Source organism: Manacus candei, unplaced genomic scaffold (genome assembly GCF_025592945.1).
Source record: "Manacus candei isolate 608988 ecotype Guabito, Panama unplaced genomic scaffold, ASM2559294v1 h1tg000003l, whole genome shotgun sequence".
Lineage (NCBI taxonomy): Eukaryota > Metazoa > Chordata > Aves > Passeriformes > Pipridae > Manacus > Manacus candei.
Genome location: NW_026138051.1, coordinates 13,445,884 through 13,472,430, shown reverse-complemented (window position 1 = coordinate 13,472,430; position 26,547 = coordinate 13,445,884). Strand labels below are relative to the sequence as shown.

Genomic DNA, 26,547 nt, shown 5'->3' with positions numbered 1-26,547 from the left:
TGCATTTAATGAGTTATTAAGTTAAAACAGGCATCTTTGGGTTTAATCTAGCAGAATGTTTTGACTTCTAGGCTTGTTTTAAATACATCAGTTGGAACACTTTCACATCTGCCACTTCTACAAGCTAATAATCCATGTAATAACAGCCTTCTGATTAGATAATGCAGGAATGGTGTCTGTGGTGATAAGATTGTATTAAAAACACAGGAAACTTCATGGGAGTTAACACTTATGTATCAACTTGAGGTGTAGGATTTTTGTTTGTCCTCTAGTTCTATTTCTTGAGCCAAATTTCACCAACGTAAACTACCCTTTATTTTAATTAAGTAAATAAACTACTTTTTATTTAAATTAGTTTAATTAAAAATTAAATTAAATTTAAAAAAATCTGCAGATAAACTGGAAAAAGTTACTTCTTGTTCGTTTAACAAAAGTAGTGTAAAAAAAACAAAGACTAGTAAAAAACATGAAATAGATTGTTGTGTGGGCTGTTTCTTTACAGGAAGACATGAACCTAAATGAGGAACGTAAAGCTCCTTTAAGAGATAAAGACTTGAGCACAAAACGGGAGATGGTTGTCCAATACATTTCTGCAACTGCCAAATCCGTAAGTACTCACCTCTCCAAGACAGAGGAAAGAAGCTTTATGAGTGTTATGCTTTTCAAGCTTGAAACTTTAAATTTTTGTTTTGTCTGAATTTATCTAAGAGTGGTAGGAACAAATAAATAAGTCTGTACTTACTAATATATTTTGAAATGCTTGCAGCTGCATCTGAAGGGTTAGTTTGTGTTTCAGTTGCTGGGCAATGTAAAAACTTGATCCTTTCTTGTAAAAAAAAATAGAGGAAATTGCAAATCGAATGATGTAGAGTCATGGATAAAAGCTGAGCATATTTCTGTGGAATTCATCTTAGGAATTTTTAGTACCAAAAGTTTTTGGAAGGGATAGCAGAACTTCGTGGTTTCAGCAGTGACGTGCATACTGGATTCCTTTAGTGAAAAGGAGTTTCAAATTACATTTGAATAGGAAAAATATATTTGGACCTTCCATTTGTGTTGGTTATTTTCTGTTCTTTAATTGAATGATTAACCCTTTGTTGGTTGATCCTTCATGTGGAATTTTTGAAATCTATCTTCTTCAAGGTGCCAAAATTTTAAGGAAATGACAGGATGCCCAAACATTTTTTGGGCTGCAGAAATACAATTTTAAATAGTGAAGAGCTACTATTTATTTTCTGCAGTTGGAATATTAGTCCCAATTGGTTATAACATACAACAGCAGTGCTTTTTGTGTGTTAAAAATTGACCATGGCATATATAGTTCTTATCATGTAAAAGGAGAATATGCCGCAAAAACTTGCAAATGTTGGATCTTGTGATTTCTTAGAAACAGATTTTGTCCTGATTTGTGCCCCTTTTTGTTGTATCAAGAATTTTAAGGAAGTTCCTAGTGGTATTCTAAGTCCTTGTATTTTAAGGGACCGGGTGAATTGAAGTGTTGGGAAGAAGTGGTGCTGAGGGGAAGCTCTGTGTTTCCAAGGGGCACTAGTGTGCTTCAAGTGACAAAATTTGCTATCAGTGTAGTTCTTCAATAAAATTAGGTAACGCATATGATTTTCTTTGGAAATGAGAATGAATCTAATGAATCTCGTCTTTTTGTCATACTTAAGTTGCTGTGTGCAGTAAAAGCTTACTGGAAATGAAGACCACTTGTGGAGTAATTGTTCAAACGTAGCGGCAGCACTTCTGCGGAGCTGAGTCTGAGTGCTAAATATAGACAGCATTAAACAATCTGTTTTGTGGGGAAATAAACTGACAAATAAGATTATGTTGGTGTCTGCCTAATGAATCTACAAGCATGGACTGCAAGCAGTACAGCTGACTTGCCTCTTTTTAACCTTGACAATCAGCTCTGCAGAGTTAAATTTCAAAAAATTGAGACTACGATGACATGCAATTATTATGCAAATGCCTTTCATGAAACATAAACTTTGGTGAGGCAAATCTTGCATTATAATGGTGATGAAATGGTAATGAAAATGGTGATTTAGTTTCTGAGAGGAGTGATGTTCCTGCTTGAGTTCATTTTAAACAAAATCCACAGTCCTTAAGTCTGTGCTGGAAGGAATCCAGTGCTTAAAGCATAGTCTGACTAAACATACAAGTTATTGGAGAATTATTCAAGCTTATGCAGTAAATAGTATGAGCTTGCCTGTTAATGTACTTTGCCTAGACTATCTTTGGGAACTATTAATTATGCTGTGTAAGGTTTTTGACTTCACTTAGTGATCAATGCTAAATTTTTCTTGGTAAGTAAGAATATTTTATCGAAGCAGTAGAAAGGGAAAGCACAAAATAGAAGTGAAAGTACTTCCAGTTTTTTCCAACAAGTGGTTGAACAATGGTGATCTCTCTCGTTTATACTGATGCTGAAATGTACCATAATTTTGTGGCTGAGCAAGGAAAGCATGGCTCCCATTGCATGGCTAACTGCTGGAACTTTAACAGATTGCATTCCTGCCACCATATGTGCTGCAGCATGGGAAACTTAACAGAACTGGGAATATGTTTGTCAAAATGTACTAACAATTGAAAAAAAATAATCCTAAAAGGTCCTTGTATGTGAATGTGCACTCAGAGCTTAAGTCAGCACCACTATGGATGTTTTACACATATAGAAAATGTTTTTCCTACTGGAAAAACGTCTCGTATTGAAGTTTGTGTGCTTTGGTGTGTCCTTCTTGCAATTGAATCACAGCATTTGAATGGAATTGTGCAGAAATATAAACTACCTTTCCGTAGCATGTTACCTCAGTTTAATTTTCAAATAACTAGCATCTTAATTGATTAAAAAAAAAAGAAATATAGGCCTTAATTTTAAAATGATGATTGGACTCTTACAATGGAGCAAAGCTCATTTTCACTTTTTAATTCATCTTCTGTTTAGTGAAACTACAATTCTGCTCAAATGAATTCAAGCCCTAATTAATCTTTATTACATCATGAACTGTCAAACTTTCTTTTCTTCAGGATTGTCATCCATGAAAATGCTGGTTGCATTCAAAGTGATCTTAAAATGTCTTAAAATTTCTACCTTTTTCTTTGATCACAGATGTTCCTTTTTTACATTGAAAATACTTGGACTTTTTCTTCTGCTTAGAGCTCACGAAACACACTTAACAGTTGATACAGCTTTTCTCGTGGTTCATTTCATGTTTGTTTTAATTAGGCTTTTGAGTTCTCTCAACTGATGTGAAAGTATCACTTTCATTTCTGTTGTTGTCTTGACCAAATTGGTTTTGAATTTGGTGCTTGTTTCCTCTGCCTGTGTGCCATCTGCAGCATGTTGACCATGCTTTTCTGAAACACTTCTGTCTTCGGAGTTCTGAGTGAGAAAGGAAACTTGGGTTTCATGGATGAAGAAAGCTTTCCTTTTTCTTGGGGGTGGAGGACATGTAGAAGCTGATGAGCTGGATGCTTTCATTTGAAGTGATTTTCTGATTCCTTCTCTTGCTTGAAGAGAAAGATTGTTGACCAGGGAAATTACACTGGTGAAGGAATGAAATTCTGTTTCAGAGCTGAACTTGGTGACATTTCATTCCATGTTGAATAGTTGAATGTTGGTGAGAGAAGAAGGTAGTAAATTAGGAAAAAAGATTGTCTGGTGATGACAGTTCATCTTGTACTTCTAGAGGAAGCTTCATCAGGAAGAGGAGAGAAGAGGTGATTGTGAAAGCCTTGCAGGGACTTCTGCTTCTGAAAGACTTCCTAAAGTAATAATAGAAGAGATAAGAGTAGAAAATGAAGCAGGTAGAGGCTGAACAGATACAGTCAAATTCAGATCTCAGGACAAAATCAGGCTCTTAATCAGACAGAAGTGGTTATTCAGTAAAGGGACTGCTGCCATGAGATTGCAGCAAACAACTGACGAGGAAAGGCCAACGATGTTTGAGCAGAAGTCCATAGTCCTGGTGCTCCCAGGAACATGGCCATTTGTGCAAAGTGAGAGAACAGGGCACAGATGTGCTGCCTTCCTGTGGAGTTTCCTATGTGGAAAGTCAACCTTTTGTTCAGGAATAGGCAGAGATGCTGTTCAGTGGCAAAAAGAGAAGATGGCATTCTGAAAATCACTGTTTAATTATCCATGTAATTAAAAGCATCCATACCGAGCAGTTAAATAAAAATGCCATACAGGGTTTTTCTGAAATGCAAGTTAGAGTTATAACTGTAGGCTATGTTTTTGATTATGAAAACTTAATTAAATTCAGTGGTGACATCATCTAAATAGATCAAAAGCTCCATAATATGTAAAGTTGTTATACATCCAAGGAAGTGAGTATGCCATTAGTGTGTTCTGTAGTTTCTCAGTGTCATATATAAAATTTCTGACCTGATAATTTTAACCAAATGGCATACTTAATCTTTCAAGATGTAGCTGTCAAGCCAGGTATTTAGTTATCTGTTGGTAAATGTGTCAAATACTGATGATTCAGCAGTGGAACATAAGAATTTGAAATTGTTTCTCCTGCAGTAGAACTACTGTTTTCCTATTGAGAAGCTCTAACTCTTAGACAGTTTGATAAAGTAATCAAAGAATGCAACTACTACTAATGATTAAGCACTGAAAAATGTGTGTGATACTGCATCCTACTAAGTACTTTGCTGTGTTTATTTATGTATTATTATTATCTTTTTCACACAATAACCTCTCTTGGCTGACCACTGCATGCAGATAGTCGGAAGTAAAGTTCCGGTGAGTACGAACGTAATGGTTTTGTTTTTCCTTATGAATCAACTTCCATTTTTGAAGATTAGGCTGGAATATTTTGGACTTTTTTCTGGGATTTAAAAGTTCAATGGGCATAACTGAATCCTTATTTTAATTATCAACCACCTCAGTCATGTTTATCTTACCACCATAAGATCATTGCTTGCACTTTTGAGGGATTTGCTTTTAAATTTTCAGGAGTTTATTTCCAAATACTTCGAACTCACTGAACTCATCCCTTCATTGTGAGCAACAATTATAATTCAGGCTTTTCTTGCTTTTTATTGAAGGCAGGCACTCGAAGCTTTAAATTGATGGTATTTGGCTTACTTCCTTCTGTTTAGATATGGAGTTTTTCTATGTCCTAATTGTTATTATTCATAGTTGGTCTTGGAAATGCCAACTACTGCATATCAGTGTGAGAAAAAGATTAATTTAGAGGATTCAAAAGGTCAGTTAATAAGCATAAGATGAAATCACTGACAGCGTATTAGTCCTCTTATTAAGGACTCATCTACATTTTATGTTGTCATGATTGAATGAAAATAATATAAACAAATATTTGGGAATTAATTTGTTTCCTGGAAAAAAGGAATTTTGGGGAAATAATTACAAATACATTTAAAATAGGGGCTGAAAGCAAAGATGTTCTTTTTAGTTACAGATGGACATTATTTTTTATTTCAGCCAAAACAGGCTTTTTCAGGTATTGCAAGGCTTTCTACTAAGGTCATATTCAGTAATTATTTTCTGTAGTAAAAATAATAGAGAATAGCTTATGAATTAAAACTGTCTAATCATCACCTCAGATTTAGTTATATATAAAATATAGTGTATAGGACAAAGAACTTCCTGTTGGCTTTGTTTTATTCAGAGTGGTCTTTAAGTACACTCTTTGTTTGGGTTCACCAGTACTTTTCAGTTTTGTACAGAGTACTGGTTCTTCCCCGATAGAGGAAAATACCTTCCTTGTGCTTGTGTATGTAAAGGTATTTGATTTTCGAGGGGACAAATTATTAATTTTCCAGCTCACTGTGTTAAAACCAGTTTCAAATAATCCCTGCTGCCATGTAGTTTCCTTATGATATGAATTAGCCTGAACAGCTGTTTTATGAAGAGATTATTTTATAAGGGAAGCTGATATTTGCAGAATGGGTAGGGGAGGAACTCTAATATCTGTTTATGTCCCCATGCCTTTTAATTCAGGGCCTGATGGAGATTGAGAATAGTTCTGCATTAAAAGTGCATTAAAATGTTTTGTACGAATAACTTGCTAAACAGTAAAATAAGAAGTGCTGGGTATGGCTTTTACATATGATTGCTTCAAGAATGCTTGCACTTGGTGTGCTGCTTCACAGGGTATGTTTTCACAGGAGTCATCCTTCAGGAGTTCTTTGATCTGCCAGCATATGTAGCTATTTTCCTGAAGATTTACAGATTTACTGTGGTTGTGGAAAAGAATTTTGGGAGGTTGATGCTATTGGGTTGTAGCGACAATTGCAGAGAAGAGGTTTGCCTGTTCATGGGAACTTTGGAGCTTTGACTTATTTGAGTTTTCCATGGGATCCCAAGCACTGCAGTGGAAGGGCAGTAATGACAAGAAATAATCTCTTTGAAAAATCAATTATGTATTGGATTCTTGCATTCTAGAGTGCTTTTTAGGGTCTAGCTTGATTGAAGTTGCCATTATCTCTTCTCTCTATACATTTTGTGGCTTACAGCAGTAGTTCTTTTATAGTTTGGAAAATGGCCAAAATGACAAAAATTCTGTCCAGTGTAGATCCACATTGTGTAGATGCTGTACTTTAGTTATACATAAAATCTCTCTTCTGGCTTCCATCCATTCAATGAGCAGCATAAAGCTCTTCCTGTTCTTTACATTCTGGTCTTTTCTAGTTCTTTACATTCTGATCTCTCAGAATGATGGTTTTTCTGAACTATGATGATTTTTGATATATTTACCTGATTTACAGTCAGTCCCTCCTCTTGTAAAGATAATCCCCACCTGTTTATTTCTTTGTCTTTTGGCAGAAGACCATGTCTCGGTTTAGGAGGCTGATGGTGACTGATTGTACCTCCTTTATATCCTACTTACTCATCTTTGTCTGTCTTGGTCCTTTGATGTATAGCTGACACGTCCAGCTAAAGGTGCTGTGCATGTCAGCAAGAAATATCTTCAGAGTTGACACAGTCCAGAGGGTGCTTCTGTCTCAATACATTCACAGTCTGTCATGATTTTATTCTGAATTTGAAAATATGTTGTGAACTTACATTCAATGCACATAACAGGAATATATAGGTCAAAGTCATTAACTTAAATTTAGACAAGTCTTTTTGTCATCAGCCATACTTAGTGTCACTTTTGGAAAATGGATGATAAGAATTTTATTAGAGCAAACCGGAAACTTCATAAGAAGTGGAGCTTTGTGAAAGAGAGACAAATAGAATATTAGTAGTGGGAGTTCCTGATACAATTGAAACCACATACATATAAATCCTCTTCTAGGCCAGACTTGTCTCATGTTGCCTTTACACCCATGACATCCTTATCAGGTTCTCTTCAACAGACCCTTCTGAGCTAAGGAGCTTTAAGAACTGCGTATGAATCACAACCACTCTTCTGAGATAAGCCCACTGCAACTTGTCAGAGCTGTACAAAAGATTAGTTGCACCCTTTGGTGAAATATTGTGTATTGGTCATGGTTTTGAATGTGACAGCTCTAAAAACTGATAATCAGTTATTTTAATACTGAAATACTTTGTAAGTAGTTATTCTTCTGTAGTGGCAGTTCAGCAGGGAGATGAGCTCTTTGTCAAATCTCCCATATGATTTTTTTTGTAGCAAACAAGATCCTCTGGAGATCTCTATTAGGGGCCAAACACGGAATTGTGGCACAGCAAGAAATTGAGTCATGCAGTTGCATGAACTGTGGGCTTTTTTGTGTGTCTCTGTTTATAATTGTTTCTAATGCAGTTTTGTGAAATAGATGTTTGACTGCTGCACACTCATTTAACATGTTAATGCAATTGAATGATGGAATTAAATTTTTATATTCAATTTGTAGTGCATGCACTTTTACTCAAAGAAGTGAAAAAGATTCCAGAAAAAATATTTACCCTTATGATGCAAATCTGAAAGTATTAAACATTGATGACAAATCCAAGTCAAGTCAGGTGTCTTTAATACTTGTAGTGTGATTTAAAAATTCATGTGGAAATATTAGTCTTGTGTTTTATCGTCTAAACACTACTGTGACGGATAGAACAATAAGCAGCATTCTACCTCCTGTGATAGGGTGGACTGAAAAACAGCAAGCATGAATGCACACTGTCCTCACAAGAATATATCCATGAACTGCGGTCTGGAATTTCAGATGAAAAACTTCTTAATTGCCTGGAGTCTTTGAGAGTGTCTCTAACCAGCAATCCAGTCAGGTGAGTAGCAATTCCTGCACTAGTTTTCATCATGCTGTTTTTGCTAAGCAAGAAAGAGTTGTGGGGTTTGTGTTTTTGGTTTTTTTTTTTGGAGCCAGAGAAATTATGCAAATACTTGTTGACATGAGAGCAGTTTTCTCAGCACACTGGAAAAGGATGAGTGAAATGTTTGCAACTGTCTGCAATATCCCCTCACCTCTCACAGCGCTTCTCAACAACTTGTAGTTGTTGGAACTGAGTGTTTGTCTTGGTGGTTGGTCGGGTCTTCTGGGAAGTGAGTGATATGGTTTGAAGCGGAGCCTATGAAGGGATGTACAGGCAGTAAGGGAGACACACCTTTGCAAGGTTTACATTAGATTAAGAAATATTTAAGAGCATTTCTTTTCCTTTTTTTTTTCCAGCTGGGTTAACAATTTTGGACATGAAGGTCTTGGGCTTCTGTTGGATGCATTGGAAAAGCTTCTGGACAAGAAACAGTAAGGACTTGGACTATTTGAAGGGAAGTGTGGGGAGGTTGTGAAGATTTTACTTATGTTATTTTCCTCATTCCTTTCAAGGCAAGAAAGCATTGATAAGAAGAATCAACATAAACTTATCCAGTGCCTCAGAGCATTTATGAACAATAAAGTAAGGATTATTTTAAATTCAAGTGACTGACTTTTGCTGAGTTCAAGATCTGTGTAGCATGTTGAATCTTGGAGAAGGAAGGAAAGTTTGTATATCCAGGGTTAGTTAACTCTTTGGAAATGCAGGTCTAAAAACTTAGTGCAACTTCTGTTGAGAATCTTTTCCGTGAACTGTACTGAATATGCATTTTTCTTAGTTTTGTTAAGTACTATTGATTATTGGAAGTAAAATATTTGACAGAGGATGGTAATATAAATTTAAGGTAATTGAATTTGGAAATTCATTGCTAGGAAATTGAAAGAAAAATATATATTTCCAAATTCAGACTTGAGTATATGATTGTCTTTGATAGTATAGTGTACTTTTTGCCTGATTTTTAAATTGAGTATGATTTAATATCTTTTTAGATGCAGTTTTAAGTTGGTAGGCAGTGTGTAAAGGATTAGGTTAAATTGTATCTAAATTGTTTCTAACATGTGTTACTCATGTTCACAAACTATGAAAACTGTTTCTAGGTATGTTAGACTTGTAATTCTGATTTATGCATAGCAAAATCTGAAGTCTTGTATTTATTTTCCCCAGCAAATAAAACTTCATAAAAATTACTTTTAACTACATTTACTCAGTTTAGAAAAATGTTACAGGATAGTCTGTTTAACGAAGTGGGAAAAATGAATAAAATTTTCATACTGTTGAGGTGTTTCAGATATAGATAGAAAAACCCCCTAATTTTTCTTTGGTGGATATCTGATTTTATAAGATAAGTGTCTTCCTGAGGAACTGACACTCTCTCTCTCTCTCTCTCAGGAGAAAGCCTCAAATTTAAGACTGGGGAGACTGACTTTTTTCCCCAAGCAGTGATAAGCAGGAGGTTTTAGTAGAATGTTGCCAAACTTCATAAGGGAGGGAGGGTTTGAGAGAGTTCCTAAGGATCTGAAGCCCAAAGATGGTGATGAGTATCCCAGGCAAATAAAATCTTTTCACTGTAAGCTTTCTGTTTCCTTAAGTACGGTTTGCAAAGGATTATAGGAGATCAAAGAGGTCTCTTACTGCTATCAAGAGCAATTGATCCAAAGCAGCCACACATGATGACTGAAACGGTGAAAATACTCTCTGCCATCTGCATTGTTGGAGAGGAAAGCATGTGAGTAAGATATTGAAGCAATTTTTTTTTCTTTTTAAATGCTCATGAGTTGTCAGTTTGGACACAGGTGAGAAAACTTGTCAGTGAAACAAATGTAACCTATTAAGTCGTTATTAATGTAGTTCAAATGAAAAGAGACTTGCACCTGTTCTGGTGCTTTAATCCAAGATGAAATCAAACAAAAGCAAATGAGCAGAGATCCACAAACCGTGGCTGAAGCGAAGGTCTGAAAGGATGAAGGTTGCTTACTAAAGAGAAGACTTAATGAGCCATAACTATTCATAAATATAAGTTATTTCATATTTCTCTGAGAGTAATCAGCAATTGTGAACTTTAATCATCACAAGAAAAGCTGCCAGACATAAAGACTCTTTAGAACAATGTGCATGGGGCACTACTGAGCTTATTAGTGTAGGGAGGATTGTAATTGAGACTGGGACATCTCCCCTGAGGAGGGGAGAGGAACTGCCTGTGTCGAAAAATGGCACCACACCTTAAGATTTTTATTTAGTTTAGAAGAATAATATGGAAATAAATATATTTTGGTTTTTTTTATTAAAATATCACCTCTTTATCACAGGGACAAGAAGTTTACATTTATAGCTGGAGTTGGAAACAGTTCAAGTTATGGAGTATTTTAGCACTTGCCCAAGAGATTTTTAAAATAAATATAATCAGTTGGCAAACATTTCTTTTAAATTCATCAGTGTATTTATTTACTGAAGGTTAAAATGGACAAACTCCAAACTTCTATTCAATAAATAGATTAAAACATTTTGATTTCTGAAAAGACAATTTATTGGAATTTTGGGATGTTAAACATGTCAGCCGGTATCTAGTGCATGGTCTTGCAAAGGTAGTAATTTTTCCCCCCTCATTGGTTGTTTCTTAGCTGAATGTCACAATAATTTAGAGATTTATTCACCTTTTTTTCCTTAATTCAACATTAATTTTTTTAGATAGTTTTAACACTTGGTTCTTGGTTTGTTTTCAACTTTATGTAGATAAATGTGTTCAAACTCTGTCAGTGCACTTGAGTTGTAGAAATAGTGAGCTGAGTATGTTCAAAATGAGAAAGCTGGCTGTGCTGTGCTTTTTGACAGTTTATCTTTCTTTTAGTCTGGACAAGCTTTTAACTGCTATAACAACTGCTGCTGAAAGGAACAATAGGGAAGAACGTTTTTCTCAGATTGTTGAAGGACTGGAGAACCATGAATTCATACAGCTGCAGGTGAGTTTACTTTTCTGAGTACTTAGCAACACTTGAAAAATCATCTAAAATACTAGAACTCTGTGTATTACTTCATGATTTTTAAATTAGTTACAAGCAAAATCTATTAGTGCTATTACTCCAGTGTGCAATAAAAGAGGAGAAATACATGCAAATGCCTGCTGGTATTAGATTTTCTAATTGCTAATGGTGTGAAACCAAGGAACTCACTTCCTTGTCCCTTGTCCCTAAAGTCTTGATCTTAGAAAAAGACAGTAATTAATGATATTCCTTTTCTTGGATGCCAGATGTAATGTTCAGGTAATAAACCTGTTAGTAGTGCTGGGACTTTTGGCAGCAGTATATGTGTGCCTTTTACATATTCAGATACATGCTAATTATGACAGATGTGGAATTGGGTGTGCCCATTTTTGGCAGGGTACCTTTTGAGATGAGTACTGTGCAGCAGGATATCAGTGGTGCTTTTGTCAACAAGAACTCTGCATTCCTTAGTGCGTGTTCAACATGTGCCTTCCATCAGCCATTAGTGCATCTCTAAGGGTAATCTAGCGAGTTTAATTTATTTTTATAAAACAATGAAATAAACATTCTATACCAGTGGTCTTTGCTAAGTCATGTCCTACATCACATATGTTGCTGCTTATGTGTCAGTGGATAGTTTTTATTCTCTGTGAGCACCTGAATAGCCCAAATTTTGGTTACTCTTAAAATACAAGCATAGAGACCACATGGCTGAATACCTTATTAAAGGATGGCTTTGACTTATGTCCTTCTCATAATACAGTATTAATACACATTTTGCATTGCTAAAATCTGTATTTCAGCTACCATGGCTGAAAGACAGGGAAAAGTACAATGCAGGCAGGGCAGGTACCCTACCTGGAAGGGATGCCTTTTTGCAGTATTGGATCAAATATGTGTCAACTTTAGTTGTCTTAATGCTATGTTTACTATCAGTAGTTCTTTTTTCAGAGCTGATGAGTTAATGATGTTCAATAAGTTTCTGTAAATGACATTCTAATCTTAATAGCCTATCACCAAAGAATTCATTCTGAAGTTGTCTCCTACTTTATGACCTTGTTGATTTAAACTGAACAAAAGCAACTAGACACCATTCCTGCCAACTTCCCCCTCCCAAAACCTCACTGATACCTCAGTAAAGGTACAATTGCAAGACTCATTAACTTGTTTCTGACAAAATCGTTCTTTACTTGTAATGTATTAGCACAAGCCATTAAGCCAGAGTCTCTCCTGGCAGAAGCAATCATAGCAGATGGCACCTCTTCTCTCTATTAATTTCAGATTGGACATGTACTTTGGCTTGTTAAGTCATGTCATAGTAGTAAAATAACAAGAATCATTCAAGCAAGCCTGATGATACTGCATTATCTGAAGATGCAGCTATATAAAGGGATTGCCTTTGAAAGGGTGTTTTAATAGAAATTTGACACTCCATAAGGTGTTCCATTAAACCTAAATAGTGAATGTAATTATAACAGGAAGGGTGCTTTTTATCTGACTTTTTTTCCACTGCAGTTATTGATTTTTTTTTTTCTGTCCTACCCTAATGCTACTTCTATTTGCAGTTAACATCTTTTACCAAACTTGGTATTCCCCTGGAGTCCCATTTTACTCTTTTCATGTGAATCAGCACTTTTAGCATTATGCTATTGTCTACCTGTGTTCAAGTAAATCAATTTAAGTGCACAGCTGTTCAATTAAAGCTTTAGCCACTATCCTGAGACTTCAGGCATTTTGCAAAAGTCTGGTGCAAGAACAGACCACACACACCTGGTGATGTGACTTATTTTGGGTATGGGTGTTTTTTGGGTGGTTCTCTTGTTTTCTTTCAAAGTTTTTAATTCCTGTAGAAACTGTTTTCAAACTGGTGAATACTGAGGAGACAGAGAAGGAGCTGGGATGTGCCACTGTAGTTTGGGAATAACTAGTACGATTTAGATTAGATATTAGGAAGAAAGTCTTCCCTCTGAGGGTGGTGAGGCACTGGCAGAGGTTCCACGGAGAAAGTGTGGCTGCCCCATCCCTGGAGATGCTCAAGGCCAGACTGGATGGGGCTTGGAGCAACCTGGTCTAGTGGAAGGTGTCCCTGGCCGTGACAGGGGGTTGGAATGAGATGATCTTTAAGGTCCCTTCCAACACAAGCTATTCTCTGATGTAATTCTGTGATGATCCTTTATGTGATCTGATTTTGACATAGCAGAAGCATCACAATATGGAAACAGAGCAAAATTTGATGTTGCTAAAATGAACCCAAGTGCTGCATGTGTACCACATGATAAATAGTATCCATCTCTTGGTATTTACTTTTATAATTAAACTTAAATAGTGAAATGCAGTATTGATTTTCATTCCATACTTACTAAAGCTTTCTGCCTTTATTTCTCATAACAGATAGCTTGTATGCAGCTCATCAATGCCCTTGTTACATCTCCAGACGATCTGGATTTCAGGATACACTTGAGAAATGAGTTTTTACGTTGTGGCCTGAAGAAAATATTACCTGTAAGTTATTTATATATAGGAATTGATCGCAATCCACTGGGAATGTTCAAGATAACCAAACTGTTTTACTCAGGACAGCAGATGAGGTGAAGGACTGGGGGTGGGGAAGGTCAGACTATCAATCCAAATCTGCTTTTTGTCTGCATAGTTACAAATTTAGCTGTGTGAACCAGAATAGTAGCTTGAAACAAGTCAATGTATTAAAAATTAAATTTGGATAGTCAAATCTAGCATAATGTGCCCAAAGCACATGCAATAAATATGAATCTGACTGTGGAACCAATCTTGGATTAACTTTCTTTGTATGTTCAGTTCCTGTTGTTTTCTGTGAAATCTGGTTTTCTTTAATCTGCTGCTGAAAATGCATTGGGAGTTTATAAGGAAAAATCAAATTTACACCTTTGTTTTCTTTGAGACTGCATGTCTTCTTGCAGTCATATGCACAGACGTATGAATATTTGTGACTTGGTAGATTTGTAGCTCTTGACCAAGGAATCTTTCTAATGCTTACATCAAAAATATGTTCAATTAAGATATTCATCAGATTAGAGGAATGAAAGAGTACCTGCTTATATTTATCCGAAATGGAATTTATGCTGCTGTGACTTTTAAGATATGAAGTTTTGTCAAGAACATTTTTCAGGAACAAAAACCTTCACTTTTTAGCACATTCAGCCTTGAAATTGTGATTATTTTTTTTTTTCCTTAGGGTATGTATTTAGGTTTTATATCATACAGATACATTAATGTGATCATTGATGTGGCTTTATTTGCTATAGAACATGTGAAATCCCGAAGAAGTCCTTAGGTTGTTTGTTTTTTTCAATCTCTTCAAAGTTAGAGAATCAATAAATGCTTAAAAACTTGAAGAACTAGAGGTGGATTAGATAGAAAATAAACTGAGTTGTAATAAATCATGATAGAAAACTTTGTAGAGTGTTCTGACATACAGATATGAGTGTAAAAGCAATTAATATTTGGTGATAATCTTTTCTAAAAATCATGAACAGGTAATCTGTTTAAAAAGAGTCAGGAGGAGGATCCATATTTCTCTCTCTTAGTCTGTCCAGATTCAGAGTAGCCTTCTCTGCTTATAAACATTAGAATTGGCATGAATTTCTGCTTTATTGGAGAATACACATGGTTGCATCCAGTTATGACAAATCCAGACCAATTTCCATTTAAAGCATGGCTTGGGAAGTAATTTCTCTTTGTGATTTCCCTGGTAGGAAGCTAACTTTATTCTTATGTATGTTAGAACAATTGCTTGTATTTCTTCAAAGAAAAACACATTTTCCCCTGCTCCAAATGCTGTTTTGTTTTGGTTTTTTGCTTCTCTGTGTTTCTCAATGTACTATGTATGTTTTAAGGCTATGATTTAGATTAATTTTAAAAAAAGAAATTGTAAACATATCTTCTTTACACTACTTTAGACTTCTTAAGTTCGCTTTAATTGATGTTTTGAAATATCCTTAAACTGTTTTTTTTTATGAACTCTGACATTTACAAGCAGAAACTGCTGACTCTGTCCCATTAGGAGAACTTGATTCAGTTAGAAGCCTTCTTGTTTGTTCTGCAGCCCAGACCTGCTCTATTTGCTGATATTTTGCCTTTAGTTTTTCTCAGCTGTATCATTCTAATAAAAGGCATTGAGTTACAGCTCACTCCTGTTCCAAAGGTTAATGTCTTGTATTTTGCCATGATAGAGCCCTTCAAGAGGGGGGAGTTCTTGGTTTAAAAAAGGAAAAATTAAGATATACTTTGCCTTGAAAAACAGGCCTTGAAAGATAAGGAAAATGATGAGCTTGACATTCAGCTGAGAGTGTTTGATGAGAACAAAGATGAAGACCACTTTGAACTGTCACACCGTCTCAGTGATATCAAAGCTGAAATGGAATATCCTTTGTGGAAATGGTGTTAGAACTTGTTGCACCATTTAAGAACTATATTAAATGTAAGTTATAGTGCTCTACATGTGGTTTATTTGTTGCAGTTGTTTATCTGTCGCAGGGACTTCTTTCCAATTGCCTTTTTTGTTAAATAAGTATTTAGTAAATATTTAGAAAATTAGGGCTTCAATTTGCATGTGAAATGTAAGTTATTTGGAACTGAATTAATTTTTCATAAATAACATTTATTAAGCTAAACTCTGTCTCATAATATATCAAGATATAAAATTACACCTGTGGAAGAGCATAACTTTGAAGAAAAATGAGTTTTGAGAACTAGACTGGAACAAAATTTCTAGTAGGTTCTGAAACACTTCAGATATGTGCCTTCTCCAGCTGTGAAGGAGCAGTAATTTTAAAGTTAACTAAGTTCAGAATGACTGCTTGCAGTTTCTAGGAGGAAGCAGAAGGTGGTAGATAGAGTCAATGTGAGGATTATAAAATCCCATGTAATGCTGTTGCTTTGCACAACAGGTAATTACAGTGATTGGTCATATTTAAGAAATCAAAATGATTGACTAGGGTATGTTTGCCAATAGCCTGGCTCACTTCAGGATGGAGATAAAACTTTGAAATATTTCTGTGGGGTTCTAGGACACTTAGTATGTGTCCTAGAATTTCACTAATAATGGAAGTGTCCTAGTTGTTAAACAGGGGACAAAGTTTCTGGGGATAATCTTAATGGAAAAATAATATTGACTGATAAGGATAGTAGCTCAGAGTGTGGAAAGGTTTTACTTGAACAATATGGAAAATGTCCAGGGAGCTGTATTTGAGTAGGGTGGGTGTTTTGTTGTGTAGTGGTTTTCTTCTGTATTTTGTTTGGTTGTTTTATTTTCTTAACAATGTTTGCACCGATGTGAGCGAAGTATTTCATCTGCTGTATAACTTGGTGAAAGATACTTCTTCTGAAAATTACTTCTTGTCAATCCTCCAACACTTCCTTCTCATCAGGAATGATTACTTTATCAGGTAAGTGTCAGGTCTCAGGTTGGATTTTTGGAGGGAATAGGGACAAGAATAGAAATTAAGACCCTGGTAAACTGAGTAGCTCATAATTGTGCCTGAAAATTCACTCTGAGACTGATGTGTTTTTTGTCTTTCTGCTCAATGTTAGTATTGAAAAGATCTTATTAAATATAACAATGTTGATTTCAAAGACTTTAACCTTAGTCTAACACCCTCATCCGAAGAATCTCTTAACTTATTGAGCACTTCTTCTTTCTTTGTTAGCTTCATGACTTCAAGGAACTTGACATTTAGTTGTATAACCAATAATTGAAAATACTTCCACAGCTCCTTGTATCTTTTCTTTTTAATGTGAACTCCTCTTATGTGCATCTAAGTGTCTTTGCAGGTCCAAGGCATCACATGCAAAATCTTTGCAAATAAGAGTACAAAAAAGACTTTTAACCTGATACTTTAACTGATAATTGTATAATTCATATATTAGGAGTTACAGTTGACCCCCCTTCAATAAATGCTTGTTCATGTTCTCATTGTCTTGTACAATGTTTCCTGTTTTAGACCTCAGTATTACAAGATCATAGAAGAATGTGTGTCACAGATAGTGTTGCACTGCAGTGGCATGGACCCAGATTTTAAATATCGAGGACGGTTGGATGTGAATTTTACACATCTTGTTGGTTTGTACCCTTTAAGCAATTTTCCCTTGTTCTACCCAAGTGCATGTGTTTCTTTGTGTCCTTCTGTCTAGACTTTCATTGACTGTGAATTTTTTCAGTTTTCTGGAAATATTCCTGTAAGCTACTGGTGCACTTGTGGAGAAGGCCAGATCAAATACTGCAGCCTTTAATGAAATGAGAGTGTGAAAAGAAAACTTGTCTGTTGCTTTTGTGTCATGGGCTCAGAGGGTCATTATGGTTGGGAGGCAGCTCAGAGCTGTGATAGGTTTTATGTGACTTCTGTGTGGTATTTTATTTAAATTCTAGATGCATGTGTGGACAAAGCTAAAGTAGAAGAGAGTGAAAAGAAAGCAGCAGAATTTTCCAGAAAGGTAAGTCCCACTCATTGCTCTGTTTAAAGTATGGAACAGAAGGCTGACAGGAACACAGTAGGCTTATTTCACAGTGAGAACTGGGAAATAGGGTATCTCACAGGCACGATATGCTTTCATATTTAAAGCTCAATGGGTTTTTGGGTTTTCTGTATGTGTGTGTGTATGTACTAGGCTTAGATTCAGTTGAGTCTGAATTCAAAAGCAGCTGAATAGTATTATCTGTACATATCTTCAGTTGTATTCCTCTGCTGTACATAACTGATGGAAAAATTCCACTTGTTGCTCTCTTGTCCTTAAATATTTAGTCACAATTAAATACCTAAAGTGTAGGTACATGTTTTTAAAAAACACATTGAGGGGAAAATGTTCATAACTGTTTATCTAGCTTTGTTTTAGAACCTGAAGAAACTTACTGAAAAGTGGTGTCATTCACTGTTTGAAAAAGCATTGACCCCTTCAGCACAGAGATGCTAACTTTGAAATACTGCATTATTTCCTTAAAATGCTCATGGTAAATTATTATCTTATGAGGGACAGTAATTTATTCCCCTATTAGCCATATTTAGCAATCTTATAGTTCCTCTAGGAAGTTGTTTTTTCTAACAATTTTAATCTTCTGGTCCAGTTCTATTTTATTAGGAACTTGATAACTAAATCTCATTTCAGTATTGGGCAGTTTAGATTTATTACTAGATGCAGGAGAGACATTTAAAATTATTTCTGTAGGAGGAATTGCAGCTCAGTATATTTCTTGTAATAAACATTTTTTTTATATATTTTTAAATAAATTGACAGGACCTTCTGCTTTATCACTATCGGTGTTTGTGCTGAGAATATTTTGATACAACACGTTTTCTCAAGCTACTTAAATTCTTATTTCCTAGATTGTGTTGATGTATTTGTTAGTCTCCTCTCATCACATCCTGTCTAAGCATATGAAGTGCTGAATGTACTATATTAGCAGCAATAATACTGAAGTTCATGTACTTTGGTGTCATGTATTAAAAGCATTCAAAGTTTTGATTTTTGTTGGTCTGGTCTTAGAAGACTTTTGCCAGCCAAGAGGCAGTACATGTTCTTGAACACGGTAACTGCAGATTTCATTTCTAATGAATTTAAGGTAACTGCATGAGATGTAAACTCAAGTTTAGTTTGAGAAGTCTGCAATGTTCTGGTAGGGCTGGAAAACCTGTACTAAGCAGCTGGATCTGAATGTTTCTGTGTCACTGACTTATTACTGATGGAAGAAATGATGTACTAAAGGAGGACATACTAGAAAAATGCTTCTAACAGAGGTTAGAAGTGCATCTATTGCTCTAGTTGTGATATTGCTCAAAGAATTCCTGAAAATATAGTATTTAGTGTGGACATAAATGGACAAACACTTCTGGTTAATCGTTACAGTTTGATGAAGAGTTCACAGCTCGACAAGAGGCACAAGTGGAGCTTCAGAAACGAGAAGAGAAAATCAAAGAACTTGAAACAGAAATCAAACAGCTACGAACCCAGGTAATAAAACTATATCACATTAAGTTTCACAGCTGAGTTGGTTTGGGTTTTTTTTTGTTTTTCTTTAAGGAATTGAGAAGAAATTGCCCTGGAGTATCTTGTCTCTGTGGAGTTTAGAATGTTCTTGTAGTGATTTGGTTTTCAGCCAGCATAAGTTACTAAGGATGGTTAATGGAGGTAACATTTCTCAAATACCAGTATATTCAACACATGTCACAGGTACTTGCTTTATTGAAGAAAAAATTTTCCTTAGGCTATAAAAATTTTGAATTCAGCCTGATTTTTTTTTTCCCTCCAAGTATTTTTTCTGTGCTTTAACACTGCTACTTATGTATGTTTTGCAGAAAGTTTTTCTTTTGGAAGGCTTTATTTTTAAAGCCTTTTATTGTTATATTTATCTTTTACTCATATTTTTATATAAAACTTTTTTTCCTTTTATTTTTTTACACCACCTTTGGGTTTTTGATTTGTTGTTTATACCCTTTAGGAACTAAATGATGTTATAGTTTGGTGCTTTTGCCTCAGCTTGGCTTTTTTGCTGTTCCTTCAATGCTAGATAAGGTCTGGCTGTTGTCTTTTTAATGCTTATGAACTCACTTCCTATTTGGATTGTAAGGTGGAGTGGCAACTCCTGTTGCCACTTCATTCTTACCAAATCTCATGTTTGTTAGAAATTTCTACAAGATAATGTTACACTAAAATTGGACAGTCTGTTTTAATGAGTTCTCCACCAATTGCTGCACTATAGCTTGCATATTAGTTTTGGGCCAAAGAAATACATGCTTCACACAAAGTCAAAATTTTTTTTTTAGTCTAATTAATTATTAATCCTGTTTTATTGATTCTAACACAATTCAGATTATCTAGATGTTACAGCTCACTCACAGTAATGGTATAATTAACATTTCTAGTATCTATGCCTTTCTCTTCTCTAGTGTTATGCTTCCCATACAATATGCGATGGTACTTGTTTTAGATGGTTTAACATGCTGCTGTTTCTCTTCCTTGTTGCTTTTGCAACTTATTAGAATTGATATTGCAATTGCTCTTTCTTTCTATTACCAAAGAAACATCTGCAGGCAGATTTAAAAGCAATCAGGATGGGTTGTTGCACGTCCTCCAGTCCTACAGGATGTCAGGATAGTTATGAACAACTATGTCCTTGTAACCTCTTGCACTGCAATAGCTGCTCCAGTGATTGCTGTGGAAAATTCTCCACCACCACATTAGTGCTGTTAAAATTCAGCATGGTTGTTCTCATCTCTGATACCCCAGCTTGCCAGGGTATTCTAAGTGGGATAAATGTTTTGTGCATTGCTAAGAAATAAAATGTTGTTCTGTTCACTTAAATGTTACTGCTACTATTAAATTTTCTTTAAAATTGAAACAATTTGTTTTTATAAAAATGCTGGGTTATTCAGTTTACTTGGCAGTTTTATGGTACATGGTACAATGTATTGTTATTATTTCTCATTTAAATAGGAGAACAGTTGCATTTCTCACTCTCTTGAGGTGCGGGTGACTAAAAGGCACCCTAGCTGGTTCAGCTTCATATGAAAGCACCTCCTGTCCCCCATGAAAAGAATTCCTCTTTTGTATTCCAGGGTCCAGTCCTGACAGGTCAACTGACAGAAGGACCAACATTACCTCCCACCCTGCCAAGTGAGAATGCAGCACCACCTCCAGCGCCTCCACTACCTGGTGGAGCAATCCCACCTCCTCCTCCGCTGCCTGGGGGAGCAGTAATTCCTCCTCCTCCTCCTCCACTTCCTGGGGGAGTAGTAATTCCTCCTCCTCCTCCTCTGCCTGGGGGAGCAGCAATTCCTCCTCCTCCTCCACTGCCTGGGGGAGCAGCAATTCCTCCTCCTCCTCCACTTCCTGGGGGAGCAGCAATTCCTCCTCCTCCTCCTCTACCTGGTGGAACAGTAATTCCTCCACCTCCTCCTTTGCCCGGTGGAGCAATACCACCACCTCCTCCTCTGCCTGGTGGAGCAGTACCTCCACCTCCTCCTCTACCTGGTGGAGCAGTACCACCACCTCCTCCTCTGCCTGGTGGAGCAGGACCACCTCCGCCACCTCCGCTCCCTGGTGGAGGAGTCCCTCCTCCTCCTCCACCGCCTTTTGGTGGGCCTCCGATGCCCCCACCTCTTGGAGGTGTTCCCTTTGCTCCTTTTTCGGTCGCACCAGCGTTACCACATGGGATGAAGGAGAAGAAGAAGTATCAGCTGGAAGTTTCCATGAAGAGAATCAACTGGTCAAAGGTACGACAAGAACTGTGAAGGTTATATTCCTCCCCTCCTTACTTTACAGATATAGTTAAGACTGTATATTACGAGGAATTTTTCAGTGAGATTCATATTGACAAACTTGGTGTTTGACCAAGTATCCCAGGAAGCCAGTGCAGTTCCAATATGTTATATCAGGTGCAGTGAACATGAATTGCAGTTTTGCATTGTTGTGTATCACTCTCTCTCTTTCTCTCTCTCTTTCTCTCTCTCTATCTATCCATCTATCTATCTGTCTATCTCCAAAATGTTTTAAACCAGTTCTCACACATACCTAGCAGCATGCTATTTCGAGCAGAAACGTTCTAAGTTCATGATGTTTAGTGTAGTTGTAAGGTCAGGGAATGCTGGTGTCAGGCCTGTAATGGTACTTTTAGGTTATTTGTCTGAGATGCTTATTGGCTGTTCTCAATCAGTGATATGCTGGAGTAGGGCTGTGACCACAGGGAGGAGCCATGGGACTGCTCAAGGGAAAGGTTTGGGCACCATGAGCTTCCAGTATCATAATGTGGTTAAACTTAATCACATTTTTTTAGAAGAAAAAATGGCCTGTTTTGGGTAGCCTCATTGCATTATCTGGAGAGACCTTATTGTAGCCTTTCAATATTTGAAGGAGCCTGTAAGAAAACTAGGGACAAATTGTTTAGCAGGGCCTGTTGCTATGGGTACATGGGCTAAGGAGTTTCAGCTAAAAGAGGGTTGGTTTAGATTAGATACATTTATTTAGGCATCTCACTTAAGCAGGAAAGAATTTCTGCCAGACATAAATAACTTATGTTTACTAAACTCAGTTGTTCTTGCTAAGTAATATCTGATTTTGAGAGATAATTGCAGGAGCTTTGTAACTGTGAAGCACACTCAGAGTGCTGTCCAGTAAACACACAGAAAAATAAGCTCTTTAGTTTATAAGACATATTGGTAATTGCAGCCAATTTCATTGTAGTCATTTAGATTTGTGAGTTTATAGAAATAATTGACAAAGTGTACATCTGAACACTGGATATGACAATGGGAAGTAACTGCAGATGGACGCTTTGCTTAAGAGCTCTGGGAACAGCGCCAAAGATCTCCTGCCTGCTGAGAAAGTGGAAAGTCTATTTGTTCATCACTTTTAAGGAGCCACCATTTGAGGAATAAAATTCTTAGTCTTTAATTCAGTCTCTTTTGCTGTAACTGTCTTCCCCATTAGTGTTGGATTAAGGTAGTTTTTTTAAAAATATCTTACCTGGAGCTGGTGGTAAAGCAGCGGTAAAAGGTGGAGGACCAGTGTGTTGCAGTGAAAATGAAGTGAGACTGACAAATACAGTATTGCTGAATTTCCTGCATGTCATCTTGAAATTAAATAGCCCTTGAAAATTACTTGGCATTTAAACAAACTTGTAAACAAGAATTGATAATACGTTAAAAGCTGTTAGAGGAACATATTTTGAAAGCAAAATAGCAGTTCTGAGTCATACATGAAGAGTATAGTTGTCTTTCAGCTTCTATATTTCAGAGCACTTTCTTTTTTTAATATAGCCAGTACAGACTAAATACTGAGTCACTGAAGGGTCCACATTGACAGTCCATTTACAGATAAACTATTCCATACTCTGACAGTGTAAGAAAGAGCTCCTCCTACAGTTCTCAAGTGGCAGGGGTGCATAGCAATGGTGAAGAATTTGGGAACTCTCTATGAAGTAATCCAGAGAAAGCTGGAAGACTTGCAAACCCAGATGCTAATATGTTATCAGGCCTGCTTGGAGAACTTGTCAAATGGGAGAAACACAATAAAACCCATTTGTGGTTAGAGGGTGGTTCATGCCATTGTGTTTGTGCAGGAAGCATCATTATGAGAACATACTCGAAATGTGGATAAACTTCATTCAGTCCAATAATCACAAAAGTTCAGTGGCATTTGTTTTAACTTGGTGTTGAAAAAACTAGTTATTGACTTTGGAGATGCCATTTCCTTTCAGATTGAGCCTCAAGAGATAGGAGAAAACAGCTTTTGGGTAAAAGCTGAAGAAGACAAATTCGAAAACCCGGAGCTGTTTGCGAAATTGGCGCTTACCTTTGGAACCCAAATGAAAGGTACAGTCTTATTTTACTTTTTATTATGCTTCTATTATGTTTAAAACCGTGCAATGACAATCTCTTTTATACTTTGTGCAATACCATGGAATTCTTACGATGGTTTTATAGCAGGGAGATGATGTAAAACCTTTGTTTTTATTAAGCATAAGAGTCTGTTACAAGAATTGCTCCTCCCTCACATTGCAACATGAGGAAAGGAATCTTTTTGCAATAATATTTCTGAAAAGTGTGGGGTTTATTGCAGACAGATGCTAATTCTGATCCTAAAATCATGCTTTATTTGCATTAATATTCCTAGCTGCAGGAACTGTAAGTTGCCAGGTTCTTGCAGATATTCCAGATGGGGAGGGTTTGTTGTGTAACAGAAATTTACTTGCTTGTATGACTCTGCTAAATCAGAATCCTCTACAAGTACAAGTAAGCCTTGAGATGTAGCAATTACAACATGCAGTTGAATCACAAAATCACAACTATGCTGTGCCTTCTTGTCATGATTCTGGAATATGTGGTTGAAACTATCATGCTTTTCAAACTTATTGTGTTTATGTCCTTAGTATTTGCTTTCACTTTTTTTTAAATATTATATGTAGCTGTCTTTTAAGGAAAAAGTTTTTAAATATACTCTGTTAGTTAGTGTTTAAATTTCTATTGTGTAGTCTAGGAAGCATTTCCCCCAACCCCAAGTTCTCTGTAGTCAAACTGCATTGCTGCTGTCATTAGTGAATGATGTAAGTTAGTTTTCAAAGGGTTGAACATGTGAGTGCACACCTTTTAAAGTGTTTGCATAATACCGTGGAAAAGCATCAGATAATCTATGGATTTTTTGTTGGAACAGTGTGAAACAGGTCTGTTTGAATACTGCAGAGAACACCACAATGAGAATAAAAACTATGCTGGAGCTTTGTCAGGTGTAACTGAGGCTGATTAGAATGTCATGCAAATACCACTTCTGCTACTGGTTTCATATAAAAACCAAATTAATTTCTCAAGCACTTGATTCCTTCAATAGGAAATACAATGCTAATATTTGTGTTTTGAGTTGGGAGTGCATTTACTAACAACTGAATATTGGTTATGATTTTGATACTTTAATACCATTCTCAGCTCCTCAAATGGTCTTTCAGATGTCTGAGACTGCACATAGTTTTTTCAAAAAGTCTTTTCATTACTATCTGTGGTTGATGGTCAATTGATCAGTATTTCATATGTGGCCATTTACAAGTCATTTGCTTCAGGCAAAGAAAACAAGAAAACACTGCTGAAGTAATTCAGTATGTATTTTATCTATATATGTAGATAAAATATATGTATATATAATTCAGTAATAACTTACTCAGGAGCTCATGGGGAAGCCCAACAAATTAGAGTCCAAGAAGTGGTGAATAGTGAAAGAATGAATTCCTGATTTAGCAACAAATCTCTTGTCCATTCATAAAACAGTTACGATACTTCGGGGTTGTGTAATTCTTAAAGGTGGATGGAATCAGATGTATCAAGTGGTCATGGGCCAAATAAGCAAACACACAGTTTTGAATATGCTGCTTTGTCTGGGGGGGTGTTACTGCTGTTGTTAGTTTGTTTGGTTGTTTTTTTTTTTTTTGAGTAGATTCCTTGAGTTATTTCTGACTATGTCTTATTCCATGTTCTGTTAAAATCCCTCCGAAGAGTTGATCATAGCTGTGTTTTTCATAACACAGATACACAGTCCCTCCACTCGTGGCTCACATGCTTTTCAGTAGTCACTGAATTTGAGCCATTAGCATTCTGCTTTTACAATGCACTTTAGGCCACTTTCTGGTGTAAATGTTCAGATATTTCATGCAGTAATACAAAAGCATCATCTGCAGTAATTTAACACTTTCTTCCGTATCAGAGTTTGATCAATTCTTGACTTATAGTGCTGCAGTTAAAATGATGTGGAGTTGGTCACTGGTTTTAGTATGTCAGGAAGACCTTTAAGAGAAACAATGCCTGGCAGCAGATGTCACTCACAACGGCATGAGCCCCTGCTTAAGGAAAATTACAAACTTCTGCCTTGAGCTGAATTTCTTCATCAGAAATTGGAAGCAATGTTTCTGAATTCCTGAAAAGCTTCTTTGTTAAAAATACTGAAAAAACCTTCTTGAAATTTTGACATAGTTGTCATTTTCTTGTGAGAAGAAATTCTTGTTGACATAGTTACACAGTTCTGAAACCAGGAACAACAGAAATTCTCTAAATAGCTTGCTGTAGTGATAGCCTTGCAGATATTTTTCCTGTTCTTCCTTGTGTTGTTCGCAGTTAATGGTTGTAGGAAATAAGATTACATAAAAAAACCTGCAAATTAAAAATGTTACTGCATGTTACCCACGATATGAAAATCTTACTGGGCTGACTCATAGAGACAGACAGTGTTGTCTGTCTTTGAGTTCAAGTTTTTCTTGAAACTTGAAAACCTGCTAGAAGTCAAAAAGAATCTCGAGAGTGTTCAGTTGCAGTGCAGGCCCAAAAAATTGCATTCCAGAAGCAACTTTTTTCCTGCAACTGCTGTCTGCAAAGGGAAATATGGGATACTGTTCACCATTCTTCTTCACCTTTTGCCTTAAGAGTCACAGGCAGCTCAGTAATCCCCCAGATACCTATTTCAAGCATGATCCAGGATCAAATTTCTCTTCTGCTTAATCCTATTTTTTGGTGTGCTCTCCTAATACATTACAGGAGAAGGATAGAAAGACAACTAGAAATGCATTTTATATTCTCAAGAGCACAGTCAGCATGTAAAACAAATAAATGAATGAGTGGAAGAAAACTGACAATTGCCAAAAGCAATTGTGATGACTTAGTGTTTACTCTCTTGTATTTCATGGCATTTTGGAATACCAGTGGGAATAGTCACTGAACTAAAAGGAATAGCAGACACACTTATTAAAAATTGGTAATTTCAGGTACATTGCAGCACTGAAATTTGATTAAAACTCTGGCTTCTATTAATGATTCTTTG

The 26,547-nt window shown here is 36.2% G+C and overlaps 1 protein-coding gene across 6 annotated transcripts in view; it reads left to right on the top strand.

Moving 5' to 3' along the window:
- Window positions 1-26,547, top strand: part of DIAPH2 (diaphanous related formin 2) — a 199,630-nt gene that overhangs the window by 21,487 nt on the left and 151,596 nt on the right. For 3 of the 6 annotated variants that reach the window (XM_051788447.1, XM_051788477.1, XM_051788484.1), the window contains 15 exons: window positions 503-607; window positions 4,733-4,753; window positions 8,064-8,203; window positions 8,605-8,679; window positions 8,761-8,830; window positions 9,838-9,974; window positions 11,094-11,205; window positions 13,618-13,728; window positions 15,506-15,624; window positions 16,533-16,649; window positions 17,205-17,323; window positions 17,630-17,694; window positions 19,102-19,206; window positions 20,811-21,467; window positions 23,450-23,564. In XM_051788447.1, coding sequence (XP_051644407.1) covers window positions 503-607; window positions 4,733-4,753; window positions 8,064-8,203; window positions 8,605-8,679; window positions 8,761-8,830; window positions 9,838-9,974; window positions 11,094-11,205; window positions 13,618-13,728; window positions 15,506-15,624; window positions 16,533-16,649; window positions 17,205-17,323; window positions 17,630-17,694; window positions 19,102-19,206; window positions 20,811-21,467; window positions 23,450-23,564 — 2,068 coding nt within the window. Of the gene's footprint in view, window positions 1-502; window positions 608-4,732; window positions 4,754-8,063; window positions 8,204-8,604; window positions 8,680-8,760; window positions 8,831-9,837; window positions 9,975-11,093; window positions 11,206-13,617; window positions 13,729-15,505; window positions 15,634-16,532; window positions 16,650-17,204; window positions 17,324-17,629; window positions 17,695-19,101; window positions 19,207-20,810; window positions 21,468-23,449; window positions 23,565-26,547 lie in introns of all 6 variants that reach the window. The other 3 variants (XM_051788455.1, XM_051788472.1, XM_051788466.1) reach the window with 3 other exon arrangements.